This window comes from Anomaloglossus baeobatrachus, unplaced genomic scaffold (genome assembly GCF_048569485.1).
Source record: "Anomaloglossus baeobatrachus isolate aAnoBae1 unplaced genomic scaffold, aAnoBae1.hap1 Scaffold_186, whole genome shotgun sequence".
NCBI classification, from domain to species: Eukaryota; Metazoa; Chordata; class Amphibia; order Anura; family Aromobatidae; genus Anomaloglossus; species Anomaloglossus baeobatrachus.
Window position 1 is genome coordinate 108,755 of NW_027441956.1, and position 21,708 is coordinate 130,462.

At 48.5% G+C, this 21,708-nt stretch overlaps 1 protein-coding gene across 2 annotated transcripts in view; it reads right to left on the reverse strand.

Moving 5' to 3' along the window:
* Positions 1-1,400: 1,400 nt before the first annotated feature.
* The window catches only part of LOC142260785 (uncharacterized), a 32,642-nt gene continuing 12,334 nt past the window's right edge, over positions 1,401-21,708 (reverse strand). Inside the window, exons 2-6 of one of the 2 annotated variants that reach the window (XM_075332081.1) lie at positions 15,385-15,561; positions 15,179-15,302; positions 15,030-15,097; positions 14,722-14,824; positions 1,401-5,152 (exon numbers count right to left, since the gene is read on the reverse strand). In XM_075332081.1, the coding sequence (XP_075188196.1) occupies positions 3,462-5,152; positions 14,722-14,824; positions 15,030-15,097; positions 15,179-15,302; positions 15,385-15,561 (2,163 nt within the window). In that variant the 3' untranslated portion in view covers positions 1,401-3,461. Of the gene's footprint in view, positions 5,156-14,721; positions 14,825-15,029; positions 15,098-15,178; positions 15,303-15,384; positions 15,562-21,708 lie in introns of both variants that reach the window. The other variant, XM_075332080.1, reaches the window with a different exon arrangement.

The window sequence follows — 21,708 nt, forward strand, 5'->3', positions numbered from 1 at the left end:
GATTCCTAAACCCTTTCTCCGATTTGGATGTGAAAACTCTCATATTGCAGCTGGGAGTGTGCACTTTCAGCCCATATTATATATATAATTGTATTTCTGAACATGTTTTTGTAAACAGCTAAAATAACAAAACTTGTGTCACTGTCCAAATATTTCTGGACCTAACTGTATATATATATACTGAATTGAATGTCCAATAGGACAGTAACCTTAATTTAGTCATAGGAAAGACCCAAACCCATTGTAATACTTATTGTATGTTCTGAGGATTTCGATAGCGTTAGGGCAATGACAACCAGAGACGAGTTCTGGGTACAAGATGTTTATAATATGTAACCACGGTAGATACACAATGGAACAAACACAGTAGAACAAACACACAAAATACCTTCCCGAAACGGAGCGAAGGGAATTCCCGGGACCACGCACCGGACTCCCCCAGGGAGACCACCAGAGCGAACCCCTATACAGGGACTGTCCAGCAATCACCCCGGAAGGCCTAAATGCGCAGCAGCCGGGACACAAGGGGCAAGTGGTAAGGTCCAGAAGTGTCCGTACGGGATGATAGTCCAGAGTGGTTACGAACCGGAGGGAAACCGGGCAGAGTGCTGACCGAAGATGGCAGACGGAATCCAGGCACAGCTTGAAGAAACCGGGTATGGTCCAGAGTCGGTCGGTAGTCTTTCAGGAGGATCCAGAGGCAATCAGGATTTGGAAGCAGCAAAGCAGGAGCACACAGCAAGCAGTATACTCAGGCACTGGACTAGGCTTAGAGGCGGCCTTTTAAGCAGCTGGACAGGAAGTAGGGCAACAGAACAGTAAACTCCATGTTAACTGAGGGCAAGCTCATTCAAAAGAGAACTGGAAAACCCGGAAACCTGACACCCATTACTCTCATTCAAGCCCCCATTAAGCTTGGGCCCAAGAGGGGGCAATTTGGGTCATCTATTGGCCAAGGTTGAATGCAAATAGATTTATCGCCTTGGTTCCATGACCCCTCAGGGCTTGAAGGAGAGTAATGGGTTTGTGTCTTTCCTGAATGACTAAATTAAGGTTACTGTCCTATTGGACATTCAATTCAGTATATAAAAAAGAATGTTTATTATGGGTACAATGTCCTTTTCCACAGCATAGGTTATCAAAATGCATTTATTCCTTGTTTATGACGACCTTTCGGGATGAGGTTTTTTTTATGGGGGGTTATGTTTTCAGATGTTTTGGTTTTAGGTTTCTAATATATACAATTCTATTTCTAGATAATTTATATTTTTGTCCTGCTGCAATTTGGGCCCCCAGAATGATTCATTGTCTTTATGATGTAAAGAAGGTTTCCTCAAGACTTCGCTTTTTTTTACTTTGGACCATGGATGACCATTGAATAGAAGAGAAAAAGAATAAAAGAGAATGAAATTATATTTATTCAGTGCTTAAATTGTATATATATTGGTGTCTGCTGATCACGTCAAAATTGGTGTGTACACACGCTGTATATTAATATTTATTATCAATATTTATTTGATGCTATAAGATATAACTTCATACAATTTATCATTATGCATTAAGCGTGATTAATTAATATATACCAGTATAAATGAAAAATGCCTGTAAGCTGACTGAATATGCACTAGCTATGTATAGATATCTTTGACAGGCTCAATGCATGCGTGGTTCAATGCCTCTCGATTTTCTAACTCTGTGCCGAATGGATCTATGTGCGCTCCATGCATGCGGTCCAGCGCGCACAGCCGGATCATCGATCAGCTGAGCTGTCACTGAGGTCACCCGCGGCCACCGCTGTATCCAGTGACAGCGGGTAACCTCAGTGACACCTCAGCTGATCGCGCTACTCACCTCAGTTGCTGCATGGAGCTGACAGGAGCGGCGGTGTCTTCTGCAGCCCCGGTCACCTTCATGCAGCAGAACTGGAAGCGACGCTGGACCATCCTGGATTACGCCGGACATGGAGGGCTTTTTGGGGTTTATTAAATTGGTGAATCAGAGAATTTGTTTATGTTTTTTATTTCTAATAAATGACTTTTTCAGGTGTGTGTGTTTATTTAGTGTAACTTACAGATTAATCATGGAAGGTATCTCGGGGAGATGCCTGACATGATTAATCTAGGATTTAGGGGCAGCTATGGGCTGCCATTAACTCCTTATTACCCCGATTTGCCAACGCACCAGGGCAAATCGGGAAGAACCGGGTACAGTGTATGCGGCACTTCTGGGCGGCTGCTGGCTGATATTGTTAGGCTGGTGGGCTCCCCATAACGTGGAGCTCCCCATCCTGAGAATACCAGCCTTCAGCCGTATGGCTTTATCTGGCTGGTATTAAAATTGGGGGGGAATCGCACGCCGTTTTTTTTTAATTGTTTATTTCACTGCACAGTATAGACACGCCCACCGGCTGCTGTGATTGGGTGCAGTGAGACACCTGTCACTCAGCGTGGGGGCGTGTCTCACTGCAACCAATCATAGGCGCCCGTGGGCGGGGAAAGCAGGGAATACGAGATTGTTTAATGAGCGGCCGGCTTTTTCAAAATCGTAAAAGCCGCCGGAGCAGTGTGAATGCCGTGCAGCACCGCTCCGGGGATCGGTGAGTATGAGAGAGGGCTGCTAACTTCAGTCACTCAGGGGATTAGCGGTCACCGGTGAGCCCTTCACAGGTGACCGCTAATCACGACGCGGCACAGACAGAGCTGCAGCATTACAATGAAGTCGGGTGAAGTTCACCCGAGTTCATTCTGATCGTGCGGCTCTGTCTGTGTCTGCTGTCATCTGCCATTCAGCTCTGCTACATGGCTGTCTGTGTCTGCTGTCAGCGGCCATGTAGCAGAGCTGAATGGCAGATGACATAGTAAAAAATACGCATTACACACGCATTACACACGCTAGTAAAATCATTAATTTATTCAGAAAAAGCATCGCACTTTGCGTTGCACTTGGACCTAATCTGAACTAAAATCAGACGAGTTTTTTTCAGCCCAGTCGGACCGATTTTACTCGCATAGATGTGTTTCCAGCCTAAGGCTATGTGCCCATGCTGCGGATTTCGCGCAGATTTTACCGCGGATTTACCGCGGATTTCCTGAAAATCTGCAGCAGCGGCACTTCCAAGCCATTTCAATGGCATTTTGGAAATGCTGTGTCCATGCTGCGGATTTTTCCGCGGCGGATTTGCCGCGGATTTTGATCCGGAAAAATCTGCAACATGTCAATTATTGTTGCGGATTTTGGTGCGGATTTTGGGTATAGAATGGGGGAAAAAGAAAAAATCCGCATCAAAATCCGTAGCAAATCCGCGGTAAATCCGCGGCAAAAATAAGGTGCGGATTTGCCGCAAAAGTCGCGGATTTTCATGCAGAAAAATCCGCAGGTACATTCTACCGTGGACACATAGCCTAAGAGTTCATTTACTGCTATAACATTTACCAGTTTCTAAAAAAAAAAATAAATGTCTTCTACCTTGTGTGAACTGTCATGTGTCTAACAAAAGCGGATTTGTGAACAAAGCATTTCTCACATTCTGGACAAGAATATGGCTTCTCCCCTGTGTGAGTTTTTATATGCCCATCAAGCTGTGATTTTCTAATAAAACAATTCCCACATTCTGAACAAGAAAATGGCTTCTCCCCCATGTGATTTTTTATATGCATATCAAGCTGTGATTTTCTAATAAAACATTTCCCACATTCTGAACATGAAAATGGCTTCTCCCCCGTATGAGTTTTTATATGCATATCAAGCTGTGATTTTCCAATAAAATATTTCCCACATTCTGGACAAGAAAATGGCTTCTCCCCAGTGTGAGTTTTAACATGCATATCAAGCTGTGATTTTCCAATAAAACATTTCCCACATTCTGAACAAGAAAATGGCTTCTCCCCAGTGTGAGTTTTTATATGCCTACTAAGCTCTCTTTTCTGAATAAAACATTTCCCACATTCTGAACAAGAAAATGGCTTCTCCCCCGTATGAGTTTTTATATGCATATCAAGCTGTGATTTTCCAATAAAACATTTCCCACATTCTGAACATGAAAATGGCTTTTCCCCCGTGTGAGTTTTTATATGCCTACTAAGCTCTCTTTTCTGAATAAAACATTTCCCACATTCTGAACATGAAAATGGCTTCTCCCCAGTGTGAGTTTTTATATGCCTACTAAGCTCTCTTTTCTGAATAAAACATTTCCCACATTCTGAACAAGAAAATGGCTTCTCCCCCGTGTGAGTTTTTATATGCATATCAAGCTGTGATTTTTCAATAAAACATTTCCCACATTCTGAACAAAAAAATGGCTTTTCCCCCGTGTGAGTTTTTATATGCATATCAAGCTTTGATTTTTGAATAAAACATTTCCCACATTCTGAACAAGAAAATGGCTTCTCCCCCGTGTGAGATTTTATATGCATATTAAGCTGTGATTTCTGAATAAAACATTTCCCACATTCTGAACAAGAAAATGGCTTCTCCCCCGTGTGAGTTTTTATATGCATATTAAGCTGTGATTTCTGAATAAAACATTTCCCACATTCTGAACAAGAAAATAGCTTCTCCCCCGTGTGAGTTTTTATATGCATATCAAGCTGTGATTTTTCAATAAAACATTTCCCACATTCTGAACAAGAAAATGGCTTTTCCCCCGTGTGAGTTTTTATATGCATATCAAGCTGTGATTTTCCAATAAAACATTTCCCACATTCTGAACATGAAAATGACTTCTCTCTTCTGTGAGTTTTTATATGGTCATAAAAATCTTCGTTCTGAATAAAATGTTTCTTACATATTGGACATGAATATGATTTCTCCCCCATGTGAGTATTTAGATGTACAACAAGATGTGATTTATAACTAAAACATTTTCCACATTCTGAGCATGAAAATGGGTTTCCTTTGTGAATTATTTCATGTAAAATTAGAGCAGACTTTTGAGTAAAACACTTTCCACATTGATTACATGAATACAACTTCTCCCCTGTGTGAGCTCTTTGTTGTTGACCATCCCTCATGTGGCTCTTATTTTGCTGAATAATCTGTGGTGAATCGGGAGATGGTTTAGACACATCAGCTGACGGATCTTGGGTGTGAAGAGCTGAGGGTTTATCTGGGATAATGACTTGCTCTTCATTTATATTCTGTATAATGCCAAAATCTTCTGTCAAAAGAATAAAACAGATTTTGTCATTTTAAAAAAATAGAATCCTAAAACTTGGTTTTCACTGATAATCTTAGGCCCCTGTGTCATGATTCGCCTCCCTATACACATGGCTAGGGGGCGAAGCCTTCTCTCGGGCCTCACTTCCGGCCCCTGCATGCCTTAAAAGCTGATACTTCCAGTGAACCAGTGCCGGCTATAAGCTTAGCTCTGCTTTGCCTGTGATTGCTGGTCCTGTGAGTGATATCCTGATCTGTCTGTTCCTGTGCCCCTGTGCCCTTGTCTGTGTTCTGTCCCCTGGTCGTCCCTCCTGTCCTGTGTCCTCCCTCCTATTTCCCCATCGGTTGCTTCCTCCGGTACTGACCATAGCCTGACTTTGACTTCGCTTCTGCTCGCTCCTCCGGTCCTGCTTCTGCCCGTACGGTGTTTGACCCAGCCTGTCTCACTATTCCTCACATACCCTGCAGTTCTGCCTCTCAGCTGTGCTGATTAGGCAGTGCATGAGAACGCTGTGCATTTCCTTCCTGGTTCTCATTGCTCTGTGTAGTGTCGTCTGCTGCAGAGCTCTGGCTCCCCCTGGTGGCAGCATTACAGTATAGCCGGCCCCAATAGGCTTTATCTCCCATAGGGAGGAAGAAAAGAAAAAAGCCATTTAATTCTTGGTAGTGGGATCCAACTTTGCAGGATACCAGACTGTAATGGATCCACTCAGTACTTTGTGCGAGCAAGTAGCCAACCTTACGCAGCTGGTGCAGGATTTGGCTGCAGAGCATCGCACCCTGGTAGCTTCACACAACATTCTGCAGAGTGAGGTTTCTGCTTCTGCGAGGGTCACCTCAGTGGCAGTTACCTCACAAACCGTAGGACAGCATAGTCCCACTGATGTCCAACTGACCTCCCTTGAACCCACGGTGATGCTCCCCGATAAATTCTCGGGGGAGAAAAACCTATTTCGGACATTTAGGGAGAGTTGCAAGCTTCATTTCACTCTCCGGCTTCGGTCCTCGGGGAATGAGATCCAGCGGGTGGGGATCATCATGTCGTTACTTAGAGGGGGTCCCTTGACCTGGGCATTTTCCCTACCCCCTTCGGCCCCGGAACGGCATTCGGTTGACCTCTTCTTTGACTCCCTCGGGGTGATATATGACGAACCAGACCGTGTACGGGTGGCTGAGGACAGGATCATGTGTCTCACTCAGGGAAACCACACTGCTGAGCTATATTGTTCTGAGTTTCCGCAGTGGTCCACTGAGGTACGGTGGAATGATTCTGCACTCAGGTGCCAATTCTGGAGAGGTCTTTCGGAGTCCCTGAAAGACGCATTGGCTCTGCACCCTCCTCCCAGCACCTTGGATGATGCGATGACGGAGGCAGTTCGTATGGACCGCAGATTACGGGAAAGAAGGGGAACCATGCGTGAGATTCCGCCCCCTCTACCTAGGGCACCTTCTTTGCCAGCTATGGAACGGATGGAAGTTGGAGCCATCAGTCCGGATGAGAAGGAGAGGAGAAGACGCCGAGATCTCAAGCTGTGCTTCTATTGTGGACACCATGGATATTGGAGGAAATACTGCCCGGCTTGCCCCTCCGCTAAACAGTTGTCGGGAAACTTCTAAGTCTGGGTAACGGTCGAGGAGGTTGCCCAGACTATCAGCTACCTTTCCTATCCTCCAATAAGATACTTCTGAATGTCGACCTCCGGGTCAAGGAGTTGGTCTGGTCTGCTACTGCCTTTATTGACTGTGGGTCCGCTATGAACTTCATTGACTCTGAGTTGGTCCAAAGATTAGAGTTAGGGACAGTGAGGTTAGAAGGACCCATTCAACTCCTGGCAATTGATAAAACACCGCTGCCTCAAAACCTCATTCGGTTTGCTACAGAAAAATTTACTCTGGTGATCGGGTCTCTGCATTCTGAAACGATTTCTTGTTTTGTAATGGCCAATCTCCCTGCTGGATTAGTGTTGGGGTATCTATGGTTAAGGTTACATAATCCCGTTATTGATTGGGAGTGTCGTACCATAGTCAAATGGAGTCCTGCTTGTCATAAAAGGTGTTTACAATCTGTACCTGTGTTCTCCGTAAGTCCTGAGGGTCTTCCGGAATACCTGAGGGACTACGGAGACGTATTCTCGGAAACAGAGGCCGAGGTTTTGCCGCCTCATCGCCCATATGACTGTGCCATCGATTTACTTCCCAATACCAAATTGCCCAAGGCCCGTTTATATTACCTTTCGGGTCCAGAAAGGGCTGCTATGAAATCATACATATCTGATAGTATACGTAAAGGGCATATCCGTCCTTCTTCTTCCCCTGTGGCTGCTGGGTTCTTTTTTGTAAAGAAGAAGGACGGAGGATTAAGACCATGTCTCGATTTCCGAGAATTAAACAAAATTACTGTGAAAAACACGTATCCGCTTCCACTCATCCCTGATCTCTACAACCAACTCTCTGAAGCCCGGTGGTTTACCAAACTAGATCTCAGTGGGGCCTATAATCTTATCCGTATTAGAGAAGGGGATGAGTGGAAAACGGCCTTTCTGACGTCAGAGGGGTTATTCGAGAATTTGGTGATGCCTTTTGATCTAACAAATGCCCCTGCGGTGTTTCAAAATTTCATCAACGATATCTTCTCTGATTTTCTTGGTCGTTTTGTGGTCATCTATCTCGATGACATTTTCATTTATTCTGCCCACAGAGATACGCATATTATGCATGTTCGCTCAGTATTACAGAGATTGCGTGATAACCATCTGTTTGCCAAGCTTGAAAAATGTGTTTTCTCTGTTCAGGAAATAGCCTTTCTTGGGTTACTCCTTTCTCGTGATGGGTTTTAAATGGACCCAGGAAAGGTGCAGGCTATCGTGGATTGGGTGCAACCCAGGGATATCAAGGCGCTACAATGCTTTTTGGGTTTCGTAAATTATTATCGAAGGTTCATTAAGGGATTCTCTCAAATTGCCAAACCATTGACTGACCTTACACGGAAAGGGGCGGATCTGCAGAACTGGTCGCAAACGGCTGTCCAGGCCTTTCTTGAGTTAAAGGACCGGTTCATGTCCGCCCCAGTCCTGGTACAGCCTGACCTCGAGGCACTGTTTGTTGTGGAGGTGGACACCTCAGAGGTGGGGGTGGGAGCTGTTCTCTCTCAGGGCCCCTGCTACTCTGACAAATCTGCGACCATGTGCGTTCTTCTCCAAGAAATTCACTCCGGCTGAGAGGAACTATGATGTGGGTAACCGTGAATTATTGGCGGTACAGTTGGCATTCGAAGAATGGAGGCATTTTTTGGAGGGTGCTGTTCACCGTATTACTGTCATCACTGATCATAAAAACCTTGGGTATATCGAGTCCGCCAAGAGATAGACGCCTCGACAAGCGAGGTGGGCTCTTTTCTTTTCTAGATTTCATTTTTGTATTACTTTTCGGCCGGGGTCTAAAAACGTGAGGGCAGATGCACTGTCTCGTAGTTTGGACCCGGTGTCACCTCCAGAGCCTCCTTCCTCCATTCTTCCACGAGGGGTGGTGGTCGCTGCCTTGTCGTCCGAGTTAGAGGCTGAGGTCAGGGAAGCCCAGTCCTCAGCGCCATCTTCCGCTCCAGACACTAAACTGTTTGTCCCTTTGCACCTCCGGTTACGGGTACTTCAAGAGTTCCATGAGTCCGTACTTAGTGGCCATCCTGGAGTTACAGCCACTCGCAGGGCTGTTGCTCGACTGTTTTGGTGGCCATCTCTTCACTCAGATGTTGCTCGGTTTGTGTCTGACTGTGCTACATGTGCCCGTGCTAAGGTATGTCGTAACCGGCCGGCTGGGGAACTGGTTCCATTACCTGTTCCTGAAAGACCATGGACCCACTTGTCCATGGATTTCATTATGGACCTCCCTGTCTCAAATGGTATGACTGTGATCTGGGTGGTGGTGGATCGTTTTAGTAAACAGGCACATTTTGTTCCCCTCTCCGGTCTACCTTCTGCTGCGGCCCTTGCCAACCACTTTATTGACCAGGTGGTTCGGTTACATGGGTTGCCCCTGAATATTGTGTCTGACAGGGGGGTACAATTCATTTCTCGGTTTTGGAGGGCCTTGTGCAGGCAGTTGGGAATTGAGTTGTCCTTCTCGTCCGCCTATCATCCCGAGTCCAATGGGCAGACGGAAAGGACGAATCAGACCCTTGAGCAAATCCTGCGGTGCTTGGTTTCTGCTCAGCAGGAGGATTGGTGTACGTTTTTGCCCCTTGCGGAGTTTACATTCAATAGCAGAGTCCATCAGTCTACGGGTACTTCTCCCTTCTTTTGTAATTATGGGTTTCACCCTCACTTTGGGACCTTCTCTAGAGTGGATTCGGGGTGTCCAGGGGCTGACTCCATCATTCAGCATCTGGGGGAGGTGTGGAAGGAGGTACGGCGGTAAATCGTGACGGCTCAACAGTCCCAGAAATGCCAAGCGGACAAACGCCATTCTTTGGGACCTCCCTTTCAGGTGGGGGACAAAGTGTGGTTGTCCACTCAGAATACCAGGCTCAGGGTTCCATCTGCTAAGTTGGGTCCTAAGTTTATAGGGCCCTATGAGATCATCGAAGTGATCTACCCGGTGGCCTTTCGGTTGCAACTGCCCCAGACCTTGCGTATTCCCAATGTGTTTCATACCTCCTTGCTTAAGCCATTTGTTCCTTCGGTGGTGGATTCTCAGACCCTTCCGGCTCCGATACTGGTGGACGGTGAGGAGGAGTACGAAATTCAGCGTATTATCGACTCTCGTTGGGTTCGTAGTTCCCTCCAGTATCTGATTCATTGGAAGGGTTACGGTCCGGAGGACCGGTCCTGGGTGCCGGCTCGATCCGTGCGGGCCGATCGGTTAATTGTGGCTTTCCACCGGAAGTATCCTGGGAAGCCTGGGGGTCCGGTGGCCCCCCCCTTGAGGAAGGGGTACTGTCATGATTCGCCTCCCTATACACATGGCTAGGGGGCGAAGCCTTATCTCGGGCCTCACTTCCTGCCCCTGGATGCCTTAAAAGCTGACACTTCCAGTGAACCTGCGGCGCCGGCTATAAGCTTAGCTCTGCTTTGCCTGTGATTGCTGGTCCTGTGAGTGATATCCTGATCTGTCTGTTCCTGTGCCCCCGTGCCCTTGTCTGTGTTCTGTCCCCTAGTCGTCCCTCCTGTCCTGTGTCCTCCCTCCTATTTCCCCACTCGGTTGCTTCCTCCGGTACTGACCTTAGCCTGACTTTGACTTCGCTTCTGCTCGCTCCTCCGGTCCTGCTTCTGCCCGTACTGTGTTTGACCCAGCCTGTCTCACTATTCCTCACATACCCTGCAGTTCTGCCTCTCAGCTGTGCTGATTAGGCAGTGCATGAGAACGCTGTGCATTTCCTTCCTGGTTCTCATTGCTCTGTGTAGTGTCGTCTGCTGCAGAGCTCAGGCTCCCCCTGGTGGCAGCATTACACCCTGACTGAAGTATCATTGTGCTGCCCAGATAATGATTGTTTTATTACCAAGACAACTCTACAACATGTCCAAAAAGAATAGCAAACTAGGTAATAATTATATCCTGAATGTCATACCTGGCACCACATGCACAGTGTCCATGGCTGCCTTATATAACGCGACATAAGAGGAATTATACTTTATGATGCCATAAAACTGAGTGTCTAAATATTCTATAAAAAGAAAAGGACAGAGGACAGCGGCGCTCCATGTGTGAATCGGCCGAGCACAGCAACCAAAATATGGTCTACAGCGCTCACCCCACAAATTGTACTAGCAGGTACAACACTGGGAACAGCCCAAGAAAATCCTCCAGAAGCTGCTGCGCCGACTGCCCAAGGCAGGGAGTTGATCATGGAAGGAAAGGGGCTGCAGAGCGGGAGGATCCGGGCGCTGCAAAAAGAGAAGACGAGCCAGTGCAAGAGAAATCAATTCTTACAGAATACCGCTCTGCAGCCCCTTTCCTTCCATAAATCCTCTATAAGATGGAAGAGTCAGCAATAGACATGAGCAACCAAGGAGATACAGTGGAATCTTGGATTAAAGGTCACTTTACACGCTACAATATCGTTAATGAATTGTCAGGGTCACGTTGTTTGTGACGCACATCCGGCGTCATTAACGATATCGCAGCGTGTGATACTTACCTGCGACCTTTACTGACCTCAAAAGTGGTGAAAATCGTTCACCATGGAGAGGTCGTCCTAAAAGCAAAAATCGTTAATTGTTTATTATTGATGTTGTTCGTCGCTCCTGCGGCAGCACACATCGCTATGTGTGACACCGCAGGAGCAACGAACATCTCCTTAACTGCCTACACCGGCAATGCGGAAGGAAGGAGGTGGGCGGGATGTTACGTCCCGCTCATCTCCGCCCCTCCGCTTTGATTGGCTGGCCGCTTAGTGACGGCGCGGTGACGTCACTGTGATGCCAAACACACCTCCCCCTTGAGGGAGGGATTGTTCAGCAGTCACAGCGACGTTGCCGACCAGGTAAGTGCGTGTGACGCTGCCGTAGCCATAATGTTCGCTGTGGCAGTGATCACACGATATCGCATGTGCGATGGGGGGCGGGTGCTTTCACGCTCGAGATCGCTAATGATATCGCAGCGTGTAAAGCCCCCTCAAGTCCATGTGCGCACGTTGTGTTTTTTCATGCGCTTACGCAGTGTTTTAAACTGCAGCGTACATGCGTTCTGTGTTCACAGCAAAGTCTATGAGAATTTAGAAAATTCCATGCGCACGTTGCGTTTTAAAGTGCAGCGTTTTGCATGCCAAACTTTTTACAAAATCGATGCATTCTAAAAAGCAACATGTCACTTCTTTTGTCCGTTTTGGATGCTTTTCCCACTCTGTCTATGGGAGTGCAAGCATCCAGAATGCATCCATTCTGCATTCAAAATACATCCAAAATGCAGCATTTTGGCTGCGTTTTAAAATGCACATGCAGTGAAAAACCGCTGCAGAATGTGTGTCACGGAAGAACGCAACATGCACACATACCCTAATTGTAACTTGGTTTGACAGCGTTTTGCAAAACAAGCAAAGCTTTTTAAAAATGCATAACTTGATTTAAAAACAATGATTTGCAATAAGAGCAAATACTCACTGCACACACTTCCGGTTCTATCCTTTCACTGCGCTCTGACCCGCTCTGCAGTTAACTTTCTGTATATAAGTACTATATACAGTATACCATTGTACAGAACATACTATATAGCATGTCTATTAATTTGCATTTGTGGATACAGAACTGTACTTCTTTTCTGCTAACCAGTACAGCACATAGCTTGTAATGTAATTACTTGCTTGGGCACTATTCCTACCCCCACTAGGCTTACTTCTGTCCTTATTTTGGGAAGAATAGATTCGGGGTGTATTTTTTTGTGTGTATTGTACTAGAATAAAGATTATCATGTTTATACATAATGTTTTCTCTCTATAGTGCACCTCGAGTTCACCAATAATTCTATTTAAGCTAAAAAGCAGTATAATTTGTTTTATAATGTACAGTATTTTGTATTGCTGTAATAAGTTAATATAAATACTAATTACATTTGGGTTGTGGAATGAATTGTCTGCGTTTCAATTATTTTCTATGGGAAAATTCGCATTGATATAAGAGTAACTTTGTTTAAGAGCACAGCCCCGAAATGAATTATGCTCATAATCCAAAGTTCCACTATATTTGTTACATTTCAGCATCTTGTGATTAAAAAGGAAATAAATCTGAATATTTTCTCTCCTAGAAGAAAATCAGAATCTAGAAATGTTTTATCCTTTTATCCTAAATTCGTCTCCTGCACATTCACTGACAAAATTACGTCAATAGAAGCATCGCTCAAGAATCCCCCCCCCAATATCAGGATTAAATTGCCGGACCCCGGACATCCTATCAGGACACAATGGGTTATATATAAGAGGTGACGCTCGTCTTTCATGTAACCATGATATTTGTTATGTGATAATAACGCTCTGCCATCTCTGTCTCTTCCTCCTCCCTGGTGAGCAGCATTACCGACCCTCAGAGCAGAAATCTCCATCCGCTCCTGTTATTTGGATTTATGTCTCCATGTTCTGTATCTGTCACACACGGACATGAGTGTAATAGGAGAAATGGATTTGTGGCGCCCTGGACAAGCCAGGTCGTCACAGGTACTGCAACAACACACCCCACACCCCGGCTAGGCACATCAAAGTCAGACAAAAATCCTTGTTGCCTCCCTCTAGATGCTGATGTCCACACCAGGGGTGGAGCCAGGCGGTTGGCCTCGCCCACCGAGGAGTTCACAGTCCTGGAGGCGGGAAAGGAGTGAGATGAGATCAGTTCTGGAGTGGAGAGAGTGAAGTAGCAGTGGAGCAGACTGACCGTGTCCGGGTACGTGGCCCGGGCACATACAGCAAGGTTGGCAGACGGTGGTGACCGTCTGCAGGAGAGGCCGATTTACGCAAACCGTAAGGACCGGGGACGGGCGGTGGCCTGCCGGTACCGGACCGGGGAGCGAAGAGAAGCCAGCACCATTCGGCAGGGCCTACGGACCCTGACCAGGCTTGGAGTCGCCGTAAAACCGGTCAAATCCGTTAGCGAAGGGAACCTCCGGGGTTTCCCAGCAGCAAAGACCCGATTGAAGGCAACCGCTCAAACCGTGAAGGGAAATACAGTCACCGCCAAGGCTACAGTTCCCAGCGCCAGAGCCTGCGGGCAAAAGGGGCTCCCTCAGCATCCATCCAAGCTGGGGAGCGGATTACCGGTGGGAAGCCATCAGAACCAGAAACATACTACAGGTGCAGGGAAAGGCAGTCACCGCCAACCTACCGGGAGAAAAGCCACTGCAGCCGTCTGTGGGACCCATCCATGCAGCCGTTTGTTTTACCGGAGACTTTGCATTCGTCATTGGCTGAGTGAGTACCACTGTGCCGTGCGGCACCGCGCTGCCCCCGCGACCCTGCACCTCACCAAGCCCCGACATCCACCTTCCATTCACCCTCACCGGGCTCCGGGACAACCAACCCCTACCCACGGAGGGTGAAAACAACATCCAAGCTGCTCCCTGTCATCGCTCCCGGGATCTCCGTCCAGAGCAGCGGTGGTGTCACAACCTCACCACAACCGTGGGTGGCGTCACGGACAATACCCTCCAAACCCCCCCAAAACCTTCCCCTTTCACTCACGGGCGAGGAGCGCCGCTCGAGTCCCCGGATCCGGCCCACCGTTTGAGCCACCGAGCAGCAAGCAAAGCAGCCCCGAGCCGGACCCGAGCGTGGTGAGCGCAGCGTCCCCTCCCCGCCCGCGACAGATTCTTAGTCCCTAAACTGGAGAAACCCCTCATCAGCCCTGACAGCGGATAATAGGAAAGAGCTGGAGCTGGTCCTCGCTCACATCGGCAGAATTCATGTCCAGCTGTATTTCTCCTCTATAACAACTGCACATCCCGTGTTATCCCCTGCACCGGGATCACACATTCATTCACATTTCATGTGTATTTTACATGAAGGGTTAATATACCGCTGGAGAAACTGACACAACAAAGAGCGGAAAATAGGAATGTGTGACTTGTGTGTGTTATTGGGTGGTCTGTACTCACCGGGGCGGTGATCTGTAGGAATCTCCTCTTTACTCCGCTGATCGCCCCTCACATTTCTCTCTGGAGAATTAATATTGTTCAGATCTTTATCCGGGTCCAAAAGCTGCAAAACAAAATATTGTAAAAGTCCCCGGGAATAATGGAGATAAGATCCGGACATGTGAGGTCTGTGGTCAGCTGTGATCCTGCCGTCTCCACCGCTCTCATTACACAAGTATAAAACATCTAATACTGGAGGAGAAAACAAGACTGAACACAAGGAGGTCACAGCCGTCTGTCTACACCTCATAGGGGAGATCTCCATCTACCTGAGGATCCTGTGGAGGAGGAGGAGGAGCGGGACATCTCTCTGGGGTCGTCCTCGTACTGGAGAGACCTGCAGGAGACACAGACAGGACGGACATCATTATTACATACAGATAATTATAGGCCGGGTGTATTCAGTCCTGTCTATTACCTGGTGATGTGCGGGGCTGGGGCTCCTCCATCATCACCTCCTTGTACCGCTCCTTGTGTCCTTCTAGATACTCCCACTCCTCCATGGAGAAATAGACGGTGACGTCCTGACACCTTATAGGAACCTGACAACACAATGATACCATCATCACCCAGAATCCTCCAGTGCCGTCCTGTATAATGTCCCAGCATTCCCAGCAGTGTCACCTCTCCAGTCAGCAGCTCAATGATCTTGTTGATGAGTTCTAGGATCTTCTGGTCACTGATGTCCTCATGTATCCGGGGGTGAGGTGGAGGCCCCGGGATTGGGCTCAGGGTTCCTCCCCGTCCTTCAGACAGAGGGGCCTGACAGCGATCACTAGAGGTCTTCACTACTGTGTAATCCTGAGTGTGGAGACATTAATAATATCACTACAGACATTTCCAGAGTCCATCACCTCCCCGGTCATATCCTCTGTTATTCCCATAGATAATGATGTAATGTGATGACATTAGAACCTCTCACCTCCCCGGTCATATCCTCTGTTATCCCCATAGATAATGATGTAATGTGATGACATCAGAGCCTCTCACCTCCCCGGTCATATCCTCTGTTATTCCCATAGATAATAATGTAATGTGATGACATCAGAACCTCTCACCTCCCCGGTCATATCCTCTGTTATCCCCATAGATAATGATGTAATGTGATGACATCAGAGCCTCTCACCTCCCCGGTCATATCCTCTGTTATTCCCATAGATAATGATGTAATGTGATGACATCAGAGCCTCTCACCTCCCCGGTCATATCCTCTGTTATCCCCATAGATAATGATGTAATGTGATGACATCAGAGCCTCTCACCTCCCCGGTCATATCCTCTGTTATTCCCATAGATAATGATGTAATGTGATGACATCAGAGCCTCTCACCTCCCCGGTCATATCCTCTGTTATTCACATAGATAATGATGTAATGTGATGACATCAGAGCCTCTCACCTCCCCGGTCATATCCTCTTTTATCCCCATAGATAATGATGTCATGTGATGACATCAGAACCTCTCACATCTGCAGTAAGATGGAAGATTATTTCCAGACTCAGGTTTAATTTCTTTAGTTATTAGAAAATATTTAGAAAAGAAAACAACAGAATATCCTTTATTGTGAAGAGGATGAGATGATTTCCTCCATGTGTAGTGCGGGGTCTGTCGCTCATCCTCTCCCCCATGTGTAGTGCGGGGTCTGTCGCTCTCTCTCCCTCATGGGTAGTGCGGTGTCTGTCGCAATCGCTCCCTCATGGGTAGTGCGGGGTCTGTCGCTCTCTCTCCCTCATGGGTAGTGCGGGGTCTGTCGCTCTCTCTCCCCCACGTGTAGTGTGGGGTCTGTCGCTCTCTCTCCTCCTCGTGTAGTGCGGGGTCTGTCGCTCTCTCCCCCACGTGTACGTGTAGTGCGAGGGGTGTCGCTCTTTCCCCCCATGTGTCGTGCAGAGTCTGTCGCTCTCTCTCCCCCCACGTGTAGTGCGGGGTCTGTTGCTCTCTCTCCCCCACGTGTAGTGCAAGGTCTGTCTCTCTCCCCCCCCACGTGTAGTGCGGCATCTGTCGCTCTCTCTCCCCCACGTATAGTGCGGGGTCTGTCGCTCCCCCCCACGTGTAGTGCGGTGTCTGTCGCACTCTCTCCCCCCACGTGTAGTGCGGTGTCTGTCGCTCTCTCTCCCTCATGAGTAGTGCGGAGTCTGTCGCTAACTCCCCCACGTGTAGTACGGAGTCTGTTGCTCTCTCTCCCCCACGTGTAGTGCAAGGTCTGTCGCCCTCCCCCCCCACGTGTAGTGCGGGGTCTGTCGCTCTCTCCCCACCCCACGTGTAGTGCAGGGTCTGTCGCTCTTCCCCCCCCCCACGTGTAGGGCGGGGTCTGTCACTCTCTCCCCCCCACGTGTAGTGCGGGGTCTGTCACTCTCTCTCCCCCCCACGTGTAGTGCGGTGTCTGTCGCTCTCTCTCCCCCATGGGTAGTGCAGGGTCTGTCGCTCTCTCTCCCCCATGTGTAGTGCGGGGTCTGTCGCTCTCTCTCCCCCATGTGTGTCGCGGGCGGGGAGGAGGACGCTGCGCTCACCACGCTCGGGTCCGGCACTGCTGCTGCTTCGCTTGCTGCTCGGTGGCTCGAGTGGTGGGCCGGATCCCGGGGACTCGAGCGGCGCTCCTCGCCCGTGAGTGAAAAGGGGAATGGTTTTGGGGATTTATTGTCCGTGACGCCACCCACGGTTGTGACGAGGTTGTGACACCACCGCTGCTCTGGACGGGGATCCCGGGAGCGATGACAGGGAGCAGCGTAGTTGTTGTTTTCCCCTCCGTGGGTAGGGGGTTGGTGGGCCCGGTGAGGGAGGGATGTGGCAGGTGGGTTACGGGACCTGGCAAGGTGCAGGGTCGCAGGGGCGCAGTGGTACTCACTCAGCCAATGACGAATGCAAAGTCCTTGGTAAAACACACGGCTGGATGGACGGGTCCCACTGACGGCTGCGCTGGTTTCTGCTAGTAGGTAGGTTGATGGTAACTGTCTTTCCCTGCATCTTTAGTATGTTCTTGGTACTGATGGCTTCCCACCGTTAACCCGCTCCCCAGCTTAGATGGATGCTGAGGGAGCCCCTTTTGCCCGCAGGCTCTGGCCCTGGGAACTGTAGCCTTGGCGGTGACTGTATTTCCCTTCACGGTGTGAGCTGTTGCCTTCTATCGGGGCTTGACTGCTGGGAAACCCAGGAGGTTCACTTCGCTAACGGATTTGAGCGGTTTTACGGCGACTCCAAGCCTGGTCGGGGTCCGTAGGCCCTGCCGAACGGTGCTGGCTTCTCTTCGTTCCCTGGTCCGGTACCGGAGGGCCACCGCCCGTCCTTGGTCCTTACGGTTCACTCCAATTGGCCTCTCCTGCAGACTGTCACCACCGTCTGCCAACCTTGCTGTATGTGCCCGGGCCACGTACCCGGACATAGTCAGTCTGCTCCTCTACTACTTCACTCTTTCACCCTCAAAACTGATCTGACTTTCCTTTTCCCGCCTCCAGGACTGTGAACTCCTCGGCGGGTGGGGCCAAACGCCTGGCTCCACCCCCTGGTGTGGACATCAGCCCCTGGAGGGAGGCAACAAGGGTTTTTGTCTGACTTCAGTGTGCCTAGCCGGGGTGTGGGGTGTGTTGTTGTTGTACCTGTGACGACCTGGCTTGTCCAGGGCGCCACATTCCCCCTTAGTAAAATGCAGACCGTCCGCGGGCTGCCCGTCCATCACCGGTTTTATTTTTCTTAACTGTAAAAGAGTAAAACATGTGTAACAACAAGCATTTTTCATCAATCATCCCACAACGGGAGGCACATTCTTAAACGTTACTTAACGGTTGTCTATTTTTATTAAAACGGTTACGGCTTCCGCTCTTCTCCCACCCAAACAACCTGGCCCTGATGCTGCCCCTAAGAAGTGGGCAACACCCCTTGACCCCAGTCCTAAACCAAGTTGCCCGAGTGGGTACGGTCTCTTTCAGGGGACCCGCGTCCATGGGGACCCCTGAACCCCCGGAGGATCGCCACCGGTTACGGTAGTGGCGGGCCTGGGCCATCCCTTTCCTCCAGGCCCATCTTTTATGATCCGGAACCATGGAAGACCACCACAAATCATTGGCAAAAGGTGACAAGAGCATTGGCAATTAATCTGGCCGCCATCCCCTTACTAACCATCACAACTAGAAGTAGCCGAGGGGTGAACTAACATCCTGTGCACCGCGAACCCAGCCGGAGAACTAACTATCCTAAAGGTAGGAAAGATGAATAACTCTCTGCCTCAGAAACTAGACAAGAATAGCAAGCCCCCCACATTCAAAGACTGCGGTGATATAGGAAAAACACAACACACAGGTAGATGACAGGAATAGCAAAATGTGAGGCCCCCGCTGACTAAAATAGGAAAGGACAGGAAAGGGACTGATGGTGGCCAGAGAAAAACCCTGCAAAATACCAACTTCCTGATAGTACAAAAAGGCCCTCAGATCACTAGATCTGAACTCCGTCCTATACCAGGTGCCCTTGTCATACCAATGAACAGAAAACAAGAATCATAACAAAGTCAACAAGCCACAAACACATGAACCCAAAGGAGCTATACTCCACACAGGACTGCAGGGAGTTCCCTAACAATCCACTGAGGGGAAAAATCCCTACAAGCAAATAACCTGAAACCAACCACAGCAAATGACAAACCCAGATAAACAGAAGAACCAGACAATAAATAAAGAGCAAGCACTTTTCTGGGGAGGATGTGGTGTAGAGCAGGATAAAGCAGGCTGGAGATACAAAGAACAACTGACATCCGGCAACAGCCTGCAATCAGACCAGGATTAAATAAGCAGAGAGTTAGCAAAGGAAACACCCACTGCACAACACACCTGGTCCAAGTCCAAACTATTCCTGGCCACCAGAGGGAGCCTCCCAGCAGCCAAAACATAACTAACATTCACAACAGTGCCCCCCCCTTGAGGAGGAGTCACCGAACCCTCACCCACGCCACCGGGTCGCTCGGGATGAGCATGATGGAAGGCGCGAACCAACCTGTCCGCATGAATGTCAGAAGCCACAACCCAAGAGTTATCCTCCTGCCCATAACCCTTCCATTTCACAAGGTACTGAAGCTGACGCCTACTGCGACGGGAATCCAGAATTTTTTCAACCTCATACTCCAGATTCCCTTGTACCAAAACAGGGTCAGGAGGCGCTGCTGCAGGAACTGCTGGCTCCACATGTTTCTTCAACAAGGACTTATGGAAGACATTATGAATCTTAAATGACGCAGGCAGAGTCAAACGGAAAGATACAGGGATAATAATCTCCGAAATCTTATAAGGTCCAATAAATCTGGGCTTAAATTTAGGAGATGGAGCTCTCATAGGAATATTTTTAGAGGACAACCACACCATGTCCCCTACTTTAAACCGGGGTCCAACAGTCCGACGCCGGTTGGCAAACTTTTGGGCAGTTTCTTGGGACTGAAACAATTTATCCACTACCTGCCCCCATATCTGCTGCATTCTGTTGACCACCGAATCCACCCCCAGACAGTCAGATGCCTCAAGCTGCCCTGAGAGGAATCTAGGGTGATACCCAAAATTGCAGAAAAAGGGGGACACTAACGTGGTAGAGCTAGCTCTATTGTTAAGGGCAAATTCAGCCAAAGGCAAAAACGAAACCCAGTCATCCTGATCCGCAGAAACAAAACACCGTAAATAGGTCTCCAGGGTCTGGTTAGCCCTGTCAGTCTGACCGTTGGTCTGAGGATGAAACGCCGAGGAGAAAGACAGCTAAACACCCAATTTGGTGCAAAAAATCCTCCAAAACCTGGATACAAACTGCACCCCTCTGTCAGAAACAATGTTTTCGGGAATACCATGCAAACGAACAACATGTTGGAAAAACAAAGGCACCAACTCTGATGAAGACGGCAACTTAGATAGGGGAACCAAGTGGACCATCTTGGAGAATCTGTCACAGATCACCCAAATCACAGTCATTTTCTGAGAGACGGGAAGCTCTGAAATAAAATCCATAGAGATGTGCGTCCAAGGTTTCTTCGGTACAGGCAAAGGCAATAATAGCCCACTAGAACGTGAACAACAGGGCTTGGACCTAGAACAAACTCCACACGACTGCACAAAACGACGGACATCTCGGGACAGGGAAGGCCACCAAAAAGAGCGTCTCACAAGATCCCGAGTACCAAAAATGCCAGGATGACCCGCCAAAACAGAGCAATGAACCTCAGAGACAACTCGGTCTCTCCATTGGTCTGGGACAAACAGTTTCCCTGTAGGACATCTCTCAGGTTTATCCCCCTGAAATTCCGCCAGTGCCAACCGCAGATCAGGCGAAATAGCCGAGAAAACTACACCATCATTCAGGATAGTAGACGGTTCGACAACCTCCAAAGAGTCCGCGCAGAAACTCCTGGAAAGGGCATCGGCCTTAACATTCTTGGTGCCCGGCAAAAAAGAGGCCACAAAATTAAACCGGGTAAAAAACAAAGCCCACCTGGCCTGCCGAGGATTCAACCTCTTGGCCGATTCCAGATAGATGAGATTCTTGTGGTCCGTAAGCACCACAACTTGATGCCTAGCCCCCTCCATCCAATGCCTCCACTCTTCAAATGCCCACTTCATAGCCAATAATTCCCGGTTCCCCACATCATAATTCCGTTCAGAAGGAGCAAACTTCGAGAGAAAAAGGCACAGGGCTTACGTTTACCCGAAGTAGCGTCTCGTTGAGACAGAACAGCACCTGCTCCGATCTCTGAGGCATCGATCTCAACTTGAAATGGGTGAGACACATCAGGTTGCTGCAAAACTGGGGCAGAAGTGAATCGCCTTTTAAGCTCCTGGAAGGCCACAATTGCCTCAGGGTTCCAATGCTCAGCATCAGCTCCCTTCTGTGTCAAATCTGTCAGAGGTTTGACAATGGCAGAAAAATTGGCTATAAATTTACGGTAAAAATTAGCAAACCCCAAAAACCGCTGCAGGGATTTTAGAG